The sequence below is a fragment of the Oncorhynchus mykiss genome, chromosome 10, assembly GCF_057628025.1.
Source record: "Oncorhynchus mykiss isolate SJ-2025 chromosome 10, ASM5762802v1, whole genome shotgun sequence".
NCBI lineage: Eukaryota > Metazoa > Chordata > Actinopteri > Salmoniformes > Salmonidae > Oncorhynchus > Oncorhynchus mykiss.
The window spans coordinates 88,890,289-88,908,411 of record NC_143031.1 but is presented as its reverse complement, the minus strand read 5'-3'; the positions used below and the strand labels follow the sequence as shown (position 1 = coordinate 88,908,411).

Genomic DNA, 18,123 nt, shown 5'->3' with positions numbered 1-18,123 from the left:
TAAGACTGGTTTTAAAGAAGAGAATGAGAGGAGGTGGAGAAGAGAGGGGGGGAAGATTTGATGAGAGAGAAAGAGGGGGAGGGTGAAGAGTGGATGAGGGAGAGAGAGAGAAAGACAGAGAGGGAGGGTGAAGAGTGGATGAGAGAGAGGAGGGTGAAGAGTGGATGAGAGCAAGAGAAGGAGAGAGAAGGGGAGAGAGAGGAGGGTGAAGAGTGGTAGAGAGAGAGAAGGAGAGGGAAGGAGAGAGAGGAGGGTGAAGAGTGGATGAGAGAGAGGGAAGGAGAGAGAGAGGGGGGGGTTGTTAGTAGGGCAGAATGTAACTCAGTGACTAGCAGCCCTATAGCGTGCTGGGATCGAGTTTCTTCCTGTCTGTAACAGATCCCTCTGATCTGACCAACACAGACTGGATCTCAGCTTTTAATGGCAGCCTCTCTACCAGCTATCACAACAAGCTGTTTCATTTCACAGCGTTTTGATGTTATGACCGACACATCGACTGACACAACAACTCCGGACCGGATGATCCGACCCTCTGGATGCCTGGGAGGTGTTCCCATGGTCTCTGCTTGAAACGTGGCGCTGATTACAAAGGTTGTAAGAGGAGACGAGAGGAGACGAGGAGACGAGAGGAGACGAGGAGACGAGAGGACCGTAACACCGCCGCCTCTCTCCCGTAGCCGGGTGAAGAGATGAACAGAGACATGGAGGTGGATTTTAAATACATTTGTTGTTGTTGTTGTTGTTTATCCAAACCCGGCGCCCTGACAGACTGACCATGCCGTCGCTGTGGAAACGGTTGACCTTTTCCTTTGCCACTCTGCTCTGCGTGCTCTCTGCCACTCTGCTGCTGGTTGCCCTGGCGACCGAGCGCTGGGTCAGCGGGAGGATCCTGTGTGGTACCGGGGCAGAGCTGGTCAGCGCCAACTATTCTGAACTGGACAAGTTTACTGGACACATCTACTACGGGCTGTTCCAGGGTCAGAAGACTAGGAGGTGTGGACTGGGAAACCGCAGCGCCAAGATATACAGTAAGGGGGGTATCTACTACAGACTATTATGGGGGGATATATCTACTACAGACTGTTATGGGGATATATCTACTACAGACTGTTATGGGGATATATCTACTATTAATAGGGGGGGGGGGGGGGCAGTCTTTGTCTGGTCTAGTCAGTGTCCCCCTCTGCATAATGTCCCCCTCTGCATAATTGAAACACATTGACTAGACCAGACAAAGACTGCCCCCCCTATTAATCAGAGGGGGACACTGACTAGACCAGACAAAGACTGAACCCCCCCCCCCTATTATGCAGAGGGGGACACTGACTAGACCAGACAAAGACTGCCCCCCTTATAATGGAGAGGGGGACTCTGACTAGACCAGACAAAGACTGCCCCCCTTATAGTCTTTGTCTGGTCTAGTCAGAGTCCCCCTCTCCATTATAGGGGGGGGGGGGGTCAGTCTTTGTCTGGTCTAGTCAGTGTCCCCCTCTGCATAATAGGGGGGGGGGGGGGGGGGGGTCAGTCTTTGTCTGGTCTAGTCAGTGTCCCCCTCTGCATAATAGGGGGGGGAGTCTTTGTCTGGTCTAGTCAGTGTCCCCCTCTGATTAATAGGGGGGGCAGTCTTTGTCTGGTCTAGTCAGTGTCCCACTCTGATTAATAGGGGAGGCAGTCTTTGTCTGGTCTAGTCAGAGTCCCCCTCTCCATTATAAGGGGGGCAGTCTTTGTCTGGTCTAGTCAGTGTCCCCCTCTGCATAATAGGGGGGGGGGTTCAGTCTTTGTCTGGTCTAGTCAGTGTGTTTCAATTATGCAGAGCGGGACACTGACTAGACCAAATATAAACATTATATACAGTGTCCAGGTTTTATCATGTTTATATACAGCACATAAACACACTGACTAGACCAGACTATTATATACAGTGTCCAGGTTTTATCATGTTTATATACAGCACATAAACACACTGACTAGACCAGACTATTATATACAGTGTCCAGGTTTTATCATGTTTATATACAGTACATAAACACACTGACTAGACCAGACTATTATATACAGTGTCCAGGTTTTATCATGTTTATATACAGTACATAAACACACTGACTAGACCAGTACATAAACACACTGACTAGACCAGTACATAAACACACTGACTAGACCAGACTATTATATACAGTACATAAACACACTGACTAGACCAGACTGTTATATACAGTACATAAACACCTAACCCTAGACCAGTACATAAACACACTGACTAGACCAGTACATAAACACCTAACCCTAGACCAGTACATAAACACACTGACTAGACCAGTACATACACACTGACTGGACCAGTACATAAACACCTAACCCTAACACTAGACCAGTACATAAACACCTAACACTAACACTAGACCAGTACATAAACACCTAACCCTAACCCTAGACCAGTACATAAACACCTAACCCTAACCCTAGACCAGTACATAAACATAAACACCTAACCCTAACCCTAGACCAGTACATAAACACCTAACCCTAACCCTAGACCAGTACATAAACACCTAACCCTAACCCTAGACCAGTACATAAACATAAACACCTAACCCTAACCCTAGACCAGTACATAAACACCTAACCCTAACCCTAGACCAGTACATAAACACCTAACCCTAACCCTAGACCAGTACATAATCATGATAAAACCTGGATGTAAAAATGTAGTTTAGAAAATCATTTAACATCTGAGGCCCTCATTGGCCTGATGTGTGTGTGTGTGTGTACAGTATTCCCTACTCTGGTACAGACCCTGAACACAGGTCTCCATGTGATGGTGATAGTCTTCCTGTTGGTGGCCGTTTTTTTTACTCTGCTCAGCCTTTCATTCTCTATCTACAACGCACGCAAGGTAGGGGCTATGTGGTGTGAAGATGATGTCTGTGTGGTGTTATAGTGTACATCTGGTTGTGTGTGTGTGGTGTTATAGTGTATTTCTGTGTGTGTGTGTGTGGTGTTATAGTGTATATCTGTGTGTTTGTGTGTGTGTGTGTGTGTTACTGTGTGTGTGTGTGTAACGGTTTTCTAGGTGTGAAGGAGTGTCGGACCAAAATGCAGCGTGTAGATTGCGATCCATGTTTTAATAAACAAACGTAAAACACGAATCAATACAAACACTACAAAATAAAGAACGTAACGAAAACCTAAACAGCCCTATCTGGTGAAAACACATAGACAGGAACAATCACCCACCAACACACAGTGAAACCCAGGCTACCTAAATATGGTTCCCAATCAGAGACAATGACGAACACCTGCCTCTGATTGAGAACCATATCAGGCCGAACATAGAACTGGACAAACTAGACATGTAACATAGAATGCCCACTCAGATCACACCCTGACCAACCAAAACATAGAAACATACAAAGTAAACTATGGTCAGGGTGTGACAGTACCCCCCCCCCCCCCCCCCCCCCCCCCCAAGGTGCGGACTCCGGCCGCAAAACCTGAACCTATAGGGGAGGGTCTGGGTGGGCATCTGTCCGCAGTGGCGGCTCTGGCGCTGGACGTGGACCTCACTCCATAATAGTCTTAGTCCACCTCCTTAGCGTCCCTAGATAGGTTACCCTCCTAAATGACAGCTCGGGACAGAGGGGCAGCTCGGGACAGAGGGGCAGCTCGGGACAGAGGGACAGCTCGGGACAGAGGGACAGCTCGGGACAGAAGGGCAGCTCGGGACAGAGGTGGCTCAGCACTGAGAGGAAGCTCAGCACTGAGAGGAAGCCCAGGCAGGTAGTTGGATCTAGCAGATCCTGGCTGACTGGCAGAGCCTGGCCGACTGGCAGATCTGGCAGATCCTGGCCGACTGGCAGATCTGGCAGATCCTGGCCGACTGGCAGATCTGGAAGAGTCTGGTCGACTGGCAGATCTGGAAGAGTCTGGTCGACTGGCAGATCTGGAAGAGTCTGGTCGACTGGCAGATCTGGAAGAGTCTGGTCGACTGGCAGATCTGGAAGAGTCTGGTCGACTGGCAGATCTGGAAGAGTCTGGTCGACTGGCAGATCTGGAAGAGTCTGGTCGAATGGCAGATCTGGCTGCTCCATGCTGACTGGCTGCTCCATGCTGACTGGCTGCTCCATGCTGACTGGCAGCTCTGGCTGCTCCATGCTGACTGGCAGCTCTGGCTGCTCCATGCTGACTGGCTGCTCCATGCTGACTGGCAGCTCTGGCTGCTCCATGCTGACTGGCTGCTCTGGCTGCTCCATGCTGACTGGCTGCTCCATGCTGACTGGCTGCTCTGGCTGCTCCATGCTGACTGGTGGCCCTGGCTGCTCCATGCTGACTGGCGGCTCTGGCGGCTCCATGCTGACTGGCAGCTCTGGCGGCTCCTTGCAGACTGGCAGCTCTGGCGGCTCCTTGCAGACTGGCAGCTCTGGCGGCTCCTTGCAGACTGGCAGCTCTGGCGGCTCCTTGCAGACTGGCAGCTTTGGCGGCATCCTGCAGACTGGCAGCTCTGGCGGCTCCTTGCAGACTGGCAGCTCCTTGCAGACTGGCAGCTCCTTGCAGACTGGCAGCTCCTTGCAGACTGGCAGCTCCTTGCAGACTGGCAGTTCCGAACAGGCGGGACACTCCGGCAGCGCTGTAGAGGCGGAAAGCTCTGACAGCGCTAAACAGGCGGGAGACTCCGACAGCGCTGGAGAGGAGGAAGGCTCTGGCAGCGCTGGACAGGCGAGGCGCACTGTAGGCCTGATGCGTGGTGCTGGCACTGGTGGTACTGGGCCGAGGACACGCACAGGAAGCCTGGTGCGGGGAGCTGCTACCGGAGGGCTGGGGTGTGGAGGTGGTTCTGGAAAGACCGGACCGTGCAGGCGCACTGGAGCTCTTGAGCACCGAGCCTGCCCAACCTTACCTGGTTGAATGCTCACGGTCGCCCTGCCAGTGCGGCGAGGTGGAATAGCCCGCACTGGGCTATGCAGGCGAACCGGAGACACCGAGCGCAAGGCTGGTGCCATGTAAGCCGGCCCAAGGAGACGCACTGGAGACCAGATGCGTAGAGCCGGCTTCATGGCATTAGGCTCGATGCCCACTCTAGCCCGGCCGATACGCGGAGCTGGAATGTACCGCACCGGGCTATGCACCCGCACTGGAGACACCGTGCGCACTACAGCATAACACGGTGCCTGCCCGGTCTCTCTAGCCCCCCGGTAAGCACAGGGAGTTTGCGCAGGTCTCCTACCTGGCGTAGCCATACTCCCTGTTAGCCCCCCCCAATACATTTTTGGGGCTGACTCTCGGGCTTCCTTGCCAACCGTGTTCCCTCGTATCGCCGACTCCTCTCTCCGGCTGCCTCTGCTCTCCTAAGTGCCTCCACCTGTTCCCATGGGAGGCGATCTCTTCCAGCCAGTATCTCCTCCCAAGTGTAACAGCCCTTGCCATCCAAAACGTCCTCCCATGTCCATTCCTCTTTACGCTGCTGTTGCCCGTTACCACGCCGCTTGGTCCTGTTGTGGTGGGTGATTCTGTAACGGTTTTCTAGGTGTGAAGGAGAGTCGGACCAAAATGCAGCGTGTCGATTGCGATCCATGTTTTAATAAACAAACGTAAAACACGAATCAATACAAACACTACAAAATAAAGAACGTAACGAAAACCTAAACAGCCCTATCTGGTGAAAACACATAGACAGGAACAATCACCCACCAACACACAGTGAAACCCAGGCTACCTAAATATGGTTCCCAATCAGAGACAATGACGAACACCTGCCTCTGATTGAGAACCATATCAGGCCGAACATAGAACTGGACAAACTAGACATGTAACATAGAATGCCCACTCAGATCACACCCTGACCAACCAAAACATAGAAACATACAAAGTAAACTATGGTCAGGGTGTGACAGTACCCCCCCCCCCCCCCCCCCCCCCCCAAGGTGCGGACTCCGGCCGCAAAACCTGAACCTATAGGGGAGGGTCTGGGTGGGCATCTGTCCGCAGTGGCGGCTCTGGCGCTGGACGTGGACCTCACTCCATAATAGTCTTAGTCCACCTCCTTAGCGTCCCTAGATAGGTTACCCTCCTAAATGACAGCTCGGGACAGAGGGGCAGCTCGGGACAGAGGGGCAGCTCGGGACAGAGGGACAGCTCGGGACAGAGGGACAGCTCGGGACAGAAGGGCAGCTCGGGACAGAGGTGGCTCAGCACTGAGAGGAAGCTCAGCACTGAGAGGAAGCCCAGGCAGGTAGTTGGATCTAGCAGATCCTGGCTGACTGGCAGAGCCTGGCCGACTGGCAGATCTGGCAGATCCTGGCCGACTGGCAGATCTGGCAGATCCTGGCCGACTGGCAGATCTGGAAGAGTCTGGTCGACTGGCAGATCTGGAAGAGTCTGGTCGACTGGCAGATCTGGAAGAGTCTGGTCGACTGGCAGATCTGGAAGAGTCTGGTCGACTGGCAGATCTGGAAGAGTCTGGTCGACTGGCAGATCTGGAAGAGTCTGGTCGACTGGCAGATCTGGAAGAGTCTGGTCGAATGGCAGATCTGGCTGCTCCATGCTGACTGGCTGCTCCATGCTGACTGGCTGCTCCATGCTGACTGGCAGCTCTGGCTGCTCCATGCTGACTGGCAGCTCTGGCTGCTCCATGCTGACTGGCTGCTCCATGCTGACTGGCAGCTCTGGCTGCTCCATGCTGACTGGCTGCTCTGGCTGCTCCATGCTGACTGGCTGCTCCATGCTGACTGGCTGCTCTGGCTGCTCCATGCTGACTGGTGGCCCTGGCTGCTCCATGCTGACTGGCGGCTCTGGCGGCTCCATGCTGACTGGCAGCTCTGGCGGCTCCTTGCAGACTGGCAGCTCTGGCGGCTCCTTGCAGACTGGCAGCTCTGGCGGCTCCTTGCAGACTGGCAGCTCTGGCGGCTCCTTGCAGACTGGCAGCTTTGGCGGCATCCTGCAGACTGGCAGCTCTGGCGGCTCCTTGCAGACTGGCAGCTCCTTGCAGACTGGCAGCTCCTTGCAGACTGGCAGCTCCTTGCAGACTGGCAGCTCCTTGCAGACTGGCAGTTCCGAACAGGCGGGACACTCCGGCAGCGCTGTAGAGGCGGAAAGCTCTGACAGCGCTAAACAGGCGGGAGACTCCGACAGCGCTGGAGAGGAGGAAGGCTCTGGCAGCGCTGGACAGGCGAGGCGCACTGTAGGCCTGATGCGTGGTGCTGGCACTGGTGGTACTGGGCCGAGGACACGCACAGGAAGCCTGGTGCGGGGAGCTGCTACCGGAGGGCTGGGGTGTGGAGGTGGTTCTGGAAAGACCGGACCGTGCAGGCGCACTGGAGCTCTTGAGCACCGAGCCTGCCCAACCTTACCTGGTTGAATGCTCACGGTCGCCCTGCCAGTGCGGCGAGGTGGAATAGCCCGCACTGGGCTATGCAGGCGAACCGGAGACACCGAGCGCAAGGCTGGTGCCATGTAAGCCGGCCCAAGGAGACGCACTGGAGACCAGATGCGTAGAGCCGGCTTCATGGCATTAGGCTCGATGCCCACTCTAGCCCGGCCGATACGCGGAGCTGGAATGTACCGCACCGGGCTATGCACCCGCACTGGAGACACCGTGCGCACTACAGCATAACACGGTGCCTGCCCGGTCTCTCTAGCCCCCCGGTAAGCACAGGGAGTTTGCGCAGGTCTCCTACCTGGCGTAGCCATACTCCCTGTTAGCCCCCCCCAATACATTTTTGGGGCTGACTCTCGGGCTTCCTTGCCAACCGTGTTCCCTCGTATCGCCGACTCCTCTCTCCGGCTGCCTCTGCTCTCCTAAGTGCCTCCACCTGTTCCCATGGGAGGCGATCTCTTCCAGCCAGTATCTCCTCCCAAGTGTAACAGCCCTTGCCATCCAAAACGTCCTCCCATGTCCATTCCTCTTTACGCTGCTGTTGCCCGTTACCACGCCGCTTGGTCCTGTTGTGGTGGGTGATTCTGTAACGGTTTTCTAGGTGTGAAGGAGAGTCGGACCAAAATGCAGCGTGTCGATTGCGATCCATGTTTTAATAAACAAACGTAAAACACGAATCAATACAAACACTACAAAATAAAGAACGTAACGAAAACCTAAACAGCCCTATCTGGTGAAAACACATAGACAGGAACAATCACCCACCAACACACAGTGAAACCCAGGCTACCTAAATATGGTTCCCAATCAGAGACAATGACGAACACCTGCCTCTGATTGAGAACCATATCAGGCCGAACATAGAACTGGACAAACTAGACATGTAACATAGAATGCCCACTCAGATCACACCCTGACCAACCAAAACATAGAAACATACAAAGTAAACTATGGTCAGGGTGTGACAGTGTGTGTGTGTTATTGTGTGTGTTATAGTGTGTGTGTGTGTGTGTGTGTTATAGTGTATATCTGTGTGTGGTGTTATAGTGTATATATCTCTGTGTGGTGTTATAGTGTATATCTCTGTGTGGTGTTATAGTGTATATCTCTGTGTGGTGTTATAGTGTATATCTCTCTGTGTGGTGTTATAGTGTATATCTCTGTGTGGTGTTATAGTGTATATCTCTGTGTGGTGTTATAGTGTATATCTCTGTGTGGTGTTATAGTGTATATCTCTGTGTGGTGTTATAGTGTATATCTCTGTGTGGTGTTATAGTGTTTATCTCTGTGTGGTGTTATAGTGTATATCTGTGTGTGTGTGTGTGGTGTTATAGTGTATATCTCTGTGTGGTGTTATAGTGTATATCTCTGTGTGTGGTGTTATAGTGTATATCTCTCTGTGTGGTGTTATAGTGTATATCTCTGTGTGGTGTTATAGTGTATATCTGTGTGTGTGTGTGTGGTGTTATAGTGTATATCTCTGTGTGGTGTTATAGTGTACATCTCTGTGTGTGTGTGGTGTTATAGTGTATATCTCTGTGTGGTGTTATAGTGTATATCTCTCTGTGTGGTGTTATAGTGTATATCTCTGTGTGGTGTTATAGTGTATATCTCTGTGTGTGTGTGGTGTTATAGTGTATTTCTGTGTGGTGTTATAGTGTATATCTCTGTGTGTGTGTGGTGTTATAGTGTATATCTCTGTGTGGTGTTATAGTGTATATCTCTCTGTGTGGTGTTATAGTGTATATCTCTGTGTGGTGTTATAGTGTATATCTCTGTGTGGTGTTATAGTGTATATCTCTGTGTGGTGTTATAGTGTATATCTCTGTGTGGTGTTATAGTGTATATCTCTGTGTGGTGTTATAGTGTATATCTCTGTGTGGTGTTATAGTGTATATCTCTGTGTGGTGTTATAGTGTATATCTCTGTGTGGTGTTATAGTGTATATCTCTGTGTCTGTGTGGTGTTATAGTGTATATCTGTGTGTGGTGTTATAGTGTATATCTCTGTGTGGTGTTATAGTGTATATCTCTGTGTGGTGTTATAGTGTATATATCTCTGTGGTGTCATAGTGTATATATCTCTGTGTGGTGTTATAGTGTATATCTCTGTGTGGTGTTATAGTGTATATCTCTGTGTGGTGTTATAGTGTATATCTCTGTGTGTGTGTGGTGTTATAGTGTATATCTCTGTGTGGTGTTATAGTGTATATCTCTGTGTTATAGTGTATATCTCTGTGTGGTGTTATAGTGTATATCTCTGTGTGGTGTTATAGTGTATATCTCTGTGTGGTGTTATAGTGTATATCTCTGTGTGTGTGTGGTGTTATAGTGTATATCTCTGTGTGGTGTTATAGTGTATATCTCTGTGTTATAGTGTATATCTCTGTGTGGTGTTATAGTGTATATCTCTCTGTGTGGTGTTATAGTGTATATCTCTGTGTGGTGTTATAGTGTATATATCTCTGTGTGGTGTTATAGTGTATATCTCTCTGTGTGGTGTTATAGTGTATATCTGTGTGGTGTTATAGTGTATATCTGTGTGTGGTGTTATAGTGTATATCTCTCTGTGTGGTGTTATAGTGTATATCTCTGTGTGGTGTTATAGTGTATATCTGTGTGTGGTGTTATAGTGTATATCTCTGTGTGGTGTTATAGTGTATATCTCTCTGTGTGGTGTTATAGTGTATATATCTCTGTGTGGTGTTGTAGTGTATATCTCTGTGTGGTGTTATAGTGTATATCTCTCTGTGTGGTGTTATAGTGTATATCTGTGTGTGGTGTTATAGTGTATATATCTCTGTGTGGTGTTATAGTGTATATCTCTCTGTGTGGTGTTATAGTGTATATCTGTGTGGTGTTATAGTGTATATATCTGTGTGGTGTTATAGTGTATATCTCTGTGTGGTGTTATAGTGTATATCTGTGTGTGTGTGTGTGGTGTTATAGTGTATATCTCTGTGTGGTGTTATAGTGTATATCTCTGTGTATCAGGTTCCCTACCAGAGCATTAAAGGCCCCACTGGACTCTACATCTGGAACACCATAGCAGGTACACACACACACACACACACACACATACACACACACACACACACACACATTTTACTATCCTTGTGGGGACCAAAAATGTATTTCCATTCAAAATCCTATTTTTCCTAACCCCAAACCGTAACCTTAATTCTAACCCTAAATAGCCTTTGACCTGACGGGGACTACCCTAGTAATGTGGGGACTACCCTGGTAATGTGGGGACTACCTTGGTAATGTGGGGACTACCCTGGTAATGTGGGGACTACCCTGGTAATGTGGGGACTACCCTGGTAATGTGGGGACTACCTTGGTAATGTGGGGACTACCTTGGTAATGTGGGGACTACCCTGGTAATGTGGGGACTACCTTGGTAATGTGGGGACTACCCTGGTAATGTGGGGACTACCCTGGTAATGTGGGGACTACCCTGGTAATGTGGGGACTACCTTGGTAATGTGGGGACTACATTAGTAATGTGGGGACTACCCTGGTAATGTGGGGACTACCCTGGTAATGTGGGGACTACCTTGGTAATGTGGGGACTACATTGGTAATGTGGGGACTACATTAGTAATGTGGGGACTACCCTGGTAATGTGGGGACTACCCTGGTAATGTGGGGACTACCTTGGTAATGTGGGGCATACCTTGGTAATGACCCAGGAGGATGGTAATACACATCACACACACCACCTGACACCATCTCTTATCTCCTCCTCTCCTCTCCTCTCCTCCCGCCTCCTCCTCTCCAACCTCTCTTCTATATCATCCTCTCCTCTCCAACCTCTCTTCTCTCCCATCTCCTCTCCTCTCCTCTCCAACCTCTCTCCTCTCCAACCTCTCTCCTCTCCTCTCCAACCTCTCTTCTCTCCCATCTCCTCTCCTCTCCTCTCCCATCTCCTCCTCTCCTCTCCTCTCCTCTCCCCTCTCCTCTCCTCTCCTCTCCTCTCCTCTCCAACCTCTCTTCTCTCCCATCTCCTCTCCTCTCCTCTCCAACCTCTCTTCTCTCCTCTCCTCTCCTCTCCAACCTCTCTCCTCTCCTCTCCTCCAGGGGTGTTTGGGTCGTTAGCCGTCCTGTGTTTCTTAGCAGCTGTCAGACATCATCGGTTAACGGAACGTGTCTCTAACTACCAGGAGACTCTTTTCCATTTCTCCATTCTGGATGAGCGACTGGATTGGTCCTTCTGGCTGGGCGTGGCCAGCGTCGCTACGCACGGTGTGGTGTGTGTTGTCGTGGCAATGAGCCGGATCAAACTGCCCAAACCACAGAACAAGAAACAGTCCGAGCAGCCAACTGTCACCGCTGAAGTCCTCATGTACTGACACACACACACACACACACACACACACACACACACACACACACACACGTTAGTGGGACATTATCTACTAGCCTGCTGTAATCTACACTACACTGGGTCTATCTACTGTCTATAAAAACTAATCGACACTGGGTCTATCTACTGTCTATAGAAACTGTAATCTACACTGGGTCTATCTACTGTCTATAGAAACTGTAATCTACACTGGGTCTATCTACTGTCTATAGAAACTGATCTACACTGGGTCTATCTACTGTCTATAGAAACTGTAATCTACACTGGGTCTATCTACTGTCTATAGAAACTGTAATCTACACTGGGTCTATCAACTGTCTATAGAAACTGTAATCTACACTGGGTCTATCTACTGTCTATAGAAACTGTAATCTACACTGGGTCTATCTACTGTCTATAGAAACTGTAATCTACACTGGGTCTATCTACTGTCTATAGAAACTGTAATCTACACTGGGTCTATCAACTGTCTGTAGAAACTGTAATCTACACTGGGTCTATCTACTGTCTATAGAAACTGTAATCTACACTGGGTCTATCTACTGTCTATAGAAACTGTAATCTACACTGGGTCTATCTACTGTCTATAGAAACTGTAATCTACACTGGGTCTATCTACTGTCTATAGAAACTGTAATCTACACTGGGTCTATCTACTGTCTATAGAAACTGTAATCTACACTGGGTCTATCTACTGTCTATAGAAACTGTAATCTACACTGGGTCTATCTACTGTCTATAGAAACTGTAATCTACACTGGGTCTATCTACTGTCTATAGAAACTGTAATCTACACTGGGTCTATCTACTGTCTATAGAAACTGTAATCTACACTGGGTCTATCTACTGTCTATAGAAACTGTAATCTACACTGGGTCTATTAACTGTCTATAGAAACTGTAATCTACACTGGGTCTATCTACTGTCTATAGAAACTGTAATCTACACTACACTGGGTCTATCTACTGTCTATAGAAACTGTAATCTACACTGGGTCTATCTACTGTCTATAGAAACTGTAATCTACACTGGGTCTATCTACTGTCTATAGAAACTGTAATCTACACTGGGTCTATCTACTGTCTATAGAAACTGTAATCTACACTGGGTCTATCTACTGTCTATAGAAACTGTAATCTACACTGGGTCTATCTACTGTCTATAGAAACTGTAATCTACACTACACTGGGTCTATCTACTGTCTATAGAAACTGTAAACTACACTGGGTCTATCAACTGTCTATAGAAACTGTAATCTACACTGGGTCTATCTACTGTCTATAGAAACTGTAATCTACACTACACTGGGTCTATCAACTGTCTGTAGAAACTAATCTACACTACACTGGGTCTATCTACTGTCTATAGAAACTGTAATCTACACTGGGTCTATCAACTGTCTATAGAAACTGTAATCTACACTACACTGGGTCTATCTACTGTCTATAGAAACTGTAATCTACACTGGGTCTATCTACTGTCTATAGAAACTGTAATCTACACTACACTGGGTCTATCTACTGTCTATAGAAACTGTAATCTACACTGGGTCTATCAACTGTCTATAGAAACTGTAATCTACACTGGGTCTATCTACTGTCTATAGAAACTGTAATCTACACTGGGTCTATCTACTGTCTATAGAAACTGTAATCTACACTGGGTCTATCTACTGTCTATAGAAACTGTAATCTACACTGGGTCTATCTACTGTCTATAGAAACTGTAATCTACACTGGGTCTATCTACTGTCTATAGAAACTGTAATCTACACTGGGTCTATCTACTGTCTATAGAAACTGTAATCTACACTGGGTCTATCTACTGTCTGTAGAAACTGTAATCTACACTACACTGGGTCTATCTACTGTCTATAGAAACTGTAATCTACACTGGGTCTATCTACTGTCTATAGAAACTGATCTACACTGGGTCTATCTACTGTCTATAGAAACTAATCTACACTGGGTCTATCTACTGTCTATAAAAACTGATCTACACTGGGTCTATCTACTGTCTATAGAAACTGTAATCTACACTGGGTCTATCTACTGTCTATAGAAACTGTAATCTACACTGGGTCTATCTACTGTCTATAGAAACTGTAATCTACACTACACTGGGTCTATCTACTGTCTATAGAAACTGTAATCTACACTGGGTCTATCTACTGTCTATAGAAACTGTAATCTACACTGGGTCTATCTACTGTCTGTAGAAACTGTAATCTACACTGGGTCTATCTACTGTCTGTAGAAACTGTAATCTACACTACACTGGGTCTATCTACTGTCTATAGAAACTGTAATCTACACTGGGTCTATCTACTGTCTATAGAAACTGTAATCTACACTGGGTCTATCTACTGTCTATAGAAACTAATCTACACTGGGTCTATCTACTGTCTATAAAAACTGATCTACACTGGGTCTATCTACTGTCTATAGAAACTGTAATCTACACTGGGTCTATCTACTGTCTATAGAAACTGTAATCTACACTGGGTCTATCTACTGTCTATAGAAACTAATCTACACTACGCTGGGTCTATCTACTGTCTATAGAAACTGTAATCTACACTGGGTCTATCAACTGTCTATAGAAACTGTAATCTACACTACACTGGGTCTATCTACTGTCTATAGAAACTGTAATCTACACTGGGTCTATCTACTGTCTGTAGAAACTGTAATCTACACTACACTGGGTCTATCTACTGTCTATAGAAACTGTAATCTACACTGGGTCTATCTACTGTCTATAGAAACTGTAATCTACACTGGGTCTATCTACTGTCTATAGAAACTAATCTACACTACGCTGGGTCTATCTACTGTCTATAGAAACTGTAATCTACACTGGGTCTATCAACTGTCTATAGAAACTGTAATCTACACTACACTGGGTCTATCTACTGTCTATAGAAACTGTAATCTACACTGGGTCTATCTACTGTCTATAGAAACTGTAATCTACACTGGGTCTATCTACTGTCTATAGAAACTAATCTACACTACGCTGGGTCTATCTACTGTCTATAGAAACTGTAATCTACACTGGGTCTATCTACTGTCTATAGAAACTGTAATCTACACTACACTGGGTCTATCTACTGTCTATAGAAACTGTAATCTACACTGGGTCTATCTACTGTCTATAGAAACTGTAATCTACACTGGGCCTATCTACTGTCTATAGAAACTGTAATCTACACTGGGTCTATCTACTGTCTATAGAAACTGTAATCTACACTGGGTCTATCTACTGTCTATAGAAACTGTAATCTACACTGGGTCTATCTACTGTCTATAGAAACTGTAATCTACACTGGGTCTATCTACTGTCTATAGAAACTAATCTACACTGGGTCTATCTACTGTCTATAAAAACTGATCTACACTGGGTCTATCTACTGTCTATAGAAACTGTAATCTACACTGGGTCTATCTACTGTCTATAGAAACTGTAATCTACACTGGGTCTATCTACTGTCTATAAAAACTGATCTACACTGGGTCTATCTACTGTCTATAAAAACTGATCTACACTGGGTCTATCTACTGTCTATAGAAACTGTAATCTACACTGGGTCTATCTACTGTCTATAGAAACTAATCTACACTGGGTCTATCTACTGTCTATAAAAACTAATCTACACTGGGTCTATCTACTGTCTATAGAAACTGTAATCTACACTGGGTCTATCAACTGTCTATAGAAACTGTAATCTACACTGGGTCTATCTACTGTCTATAGAAACTGTAATCTACACTGGGTCTATCTACTGTCTATAGAAACTAATCTACACTGGGTCTATCTACTGTCTATAGAAACTAATCTACACTGGGTCTATCTACTGTCTATAAAAACTGATCTACACTGGGTCTATCTACTGTCTATAGAAACTGTAATCTACACTGGGTCTATCTACTGTCTATAGAAACTAATCTACACTGGGTCTATCTACTGTCTATAAAAACTGATCTACACTGGGTCTATCTACTGTCTATAGAAACTGTAATCTACACTGGGTCTATCTACTGTCTATAGAAACTGTAATCTACACTACACTGGGTCTATCTACTGTCTATAGAAACTGTAATCTACACTACACTGGGTCTATCTACTGTCTATAGAAACTGTAATCTACACTGGGTCTATCTACTGTCTATAGAAACTAATCTACACTGGGTCTATCTACTGTCTATAAAAACTAATCTACACTGGGTCTATCTACTGTCTATAGAAACTGTAATCTACACTGGGCCATTATCTACTAGCCTTCTGTAATCAACACTGGCCCCTGTGAAGATAAGAGGTACAAAAGTATCTATATCCACAGTAAAACAAGTCCTATATCGACAACCTGAAAGGCCGCTCAACAAGGAAGAAGCCACTGCTCCAAAACCGCCATAAAAAAGCCAGACTACAGTTTGCAACTGCACATGGGGACAAAGGTTGTACTTTTTGTAGAAATGTCCTCTGGTCTGATGAAACAAAAATAGAACTGTTTGGCCATAATGACCATTGTTATGTTTAGAGGAATAAGGGGGAGGCTTGCAAGCTGAAGAACACCATCCCAACCGTGAAGCACGGGGGTGGCAGCATCATGTTGTGGGGGTGCTTTGCTGCAGGAGGGACTGGTGCACTTCACAAAATAGATGGCTTCATGAGGCAGGAAAATGATGTGGATATATTGAGGCAACATCTCAAGACATCAGTCAGGAAGTTAGAGCTTGGTCGCAAATGGGTCTTCCAAATGAACAATGACCCCAAGCATACTTCCAAAGTTGTGGCAAAATGGCTTAAGGACAACACAGTCAAGGTATTGGAGTGGCCATCACAAAGCCCTGACCTCAATCCAATAGAAAAATGTGTGGGCAGAACTGAAAAAGTGTGTGTGAGTAAGGAGGCCTACAAACCTGACTCAGTTACACCAGCTCTGTTTTTATTTCACCTTTATTTAACCAGGTAGGCTAGTTGAGAACAAGTTCTCATTTGCAATTGCGACCTGGCCAAGATAAAGCACAGCAGTTCGACACATACAACAACACAGAGTTACACATGGAGTAAACAAAACATACAGTCAATAATACAGTAGAACTAAAGAAAACTAAAAGTCTATATACAGTGAGGTCAAATGAGGTAAGATAAGGAAATAAATAGGCCATGGTGGCGAAGTAATTACAATATAGCAATTAAACACTGGAATGGTAGATGTGCAGAAGATGAATGTGCAAGTAGAGATACTGGGGTGCAAAAGAGCAAAATAAATAAATAAATAAATACCAGTATGGGGATGAGGTAGGTAGATAGATGGGCTGTTTACAGATGGGCTATGTACAGGTGCAGTGATCTGTAAAATGTTCTGACAGCTGGTGCTTAAAGCTAGTGAGGGAGATGTGAGTCTCCAGCCTCAGAGATTTTTGCAATTGGTTCCAGTCATTGGCAGCAGAGAACTGGAAGGAAAGGCGACCAAACGAAGAATTGGCTTTGGGGGTGACCAGTGAGATATACCTGCTGGAGCGCGTGCTACATGTGGGTGCTGCTATGGTGACCAGTGAGCTGAGATAAGGCAGGGCTTTACTTAGCAGAGACTTGTAGATAACCTGTAGCCAGTGGGTTTGGTGACGAGTATGAAGTGAGGGCCAAGAGAGCGTACAGGTCGCAATGGTGGGTAGTGTATGGGGCTTTGGTGACAAAATGGCACTGTGATAGACTGCATCCAGTTTGTTGAGTAGAGTGTTGGAGGCTATTTTATAGATGCCATCACCGAAGTCGGGGATTGGTAGGATGATCAGTTTTACGAGGGTATGTTTGGCAGCATGAGTGAAGGAGTCTTTGTTGCGAAATAGGAAGCCAATTCTCGATTTAATTTTGGACTGGAGATGCTTAATGTGAGTCTGGAAGGAGGAATGGGCCAAAAGTCACCCAACTTATTGTGGGAAGCTTGTGGAAAGCTACCCAAAATGTTTGACCCAAGTTAAACCATTTAAGGGCAATGCTACCAAATACTAATTGAGTTTATGTAAACTTTTGACCCACTGGGAATGTGATGAAAGAAATAAAAGCTGAAATAAATAATTATCTACTATTATTCTTACATTTCACATTCTTAAAATAAAGTGGTGATCCTAACTGACCTAAAACAGGGAATTTTTACTAGGATTACATTTCAGGAATTGTGAAAAACTGAGTTGAAATGTATTTGGCTAAGGTGTATGTAAACTGCTGACTTCAAATGCATGTGTACATCTAATATGTGTGTGTGTGTATGAAAGTTAAGTTAATAAATAAGAATCCAAAATGTTCAGTGGTTGGGTTTCTGTGGAGATTCATTTGGTATTGTTTCGCAAACCCGTCGATAGGTGGCGACAGAGTTCATT

General features: G+C 46.5%; 1 protein-coding gene across 1 annotated transcript; it reads left to right on the top strand.

Moving 5' to 3' along the window:
- The first annotated feature begins 84 nt into the window (after window positions 1-84).
- Window positions 85-18,044, top strand: clrn2 (clarin 2). Its single transcript, XM_090188448.1, has 4 exons — window positions 85-1,028; window positions 2,772-2,893; window positions 10,363-10,420; window positions 11,452-18,044. The coding sequence occupies exons 1-4, from the start codon at window positions 776-778 to the stop codon at window positions 11,721-11,723; spliced, it is 705 nt and encodes a 234-aa protein (XP_090044574.1). The 5' UTR covers window positions 85-775; the 3' UTR covers window positions 11,724-18,044.
- Window positions 18,045-18,123: the final 79 nt, after the last annotated feature.

Coding starts and splice junctions, on each gene's coding strand:
- clrn2 (XM_090188448.1), top strand. CDS start 776: ATGCCGTCGCTGTGGAAACGGTTGACCTTTTCCTTTGCCACTCTGCTC. Junction 1,029..2,771: donor CCGCAGCGCCAAGATATACA/GTAAGGGGGGTA, acceptor GTGTGTGTACAG/TATTCCCTACTCTGGTACAG. Junction 10,421..11,451: donor CATCTGGAACACCATAGCAG/GTACACACACAC, acceptor CCTCTCCTCCAG/GGGTGTTTGGGTCGTTAGCC.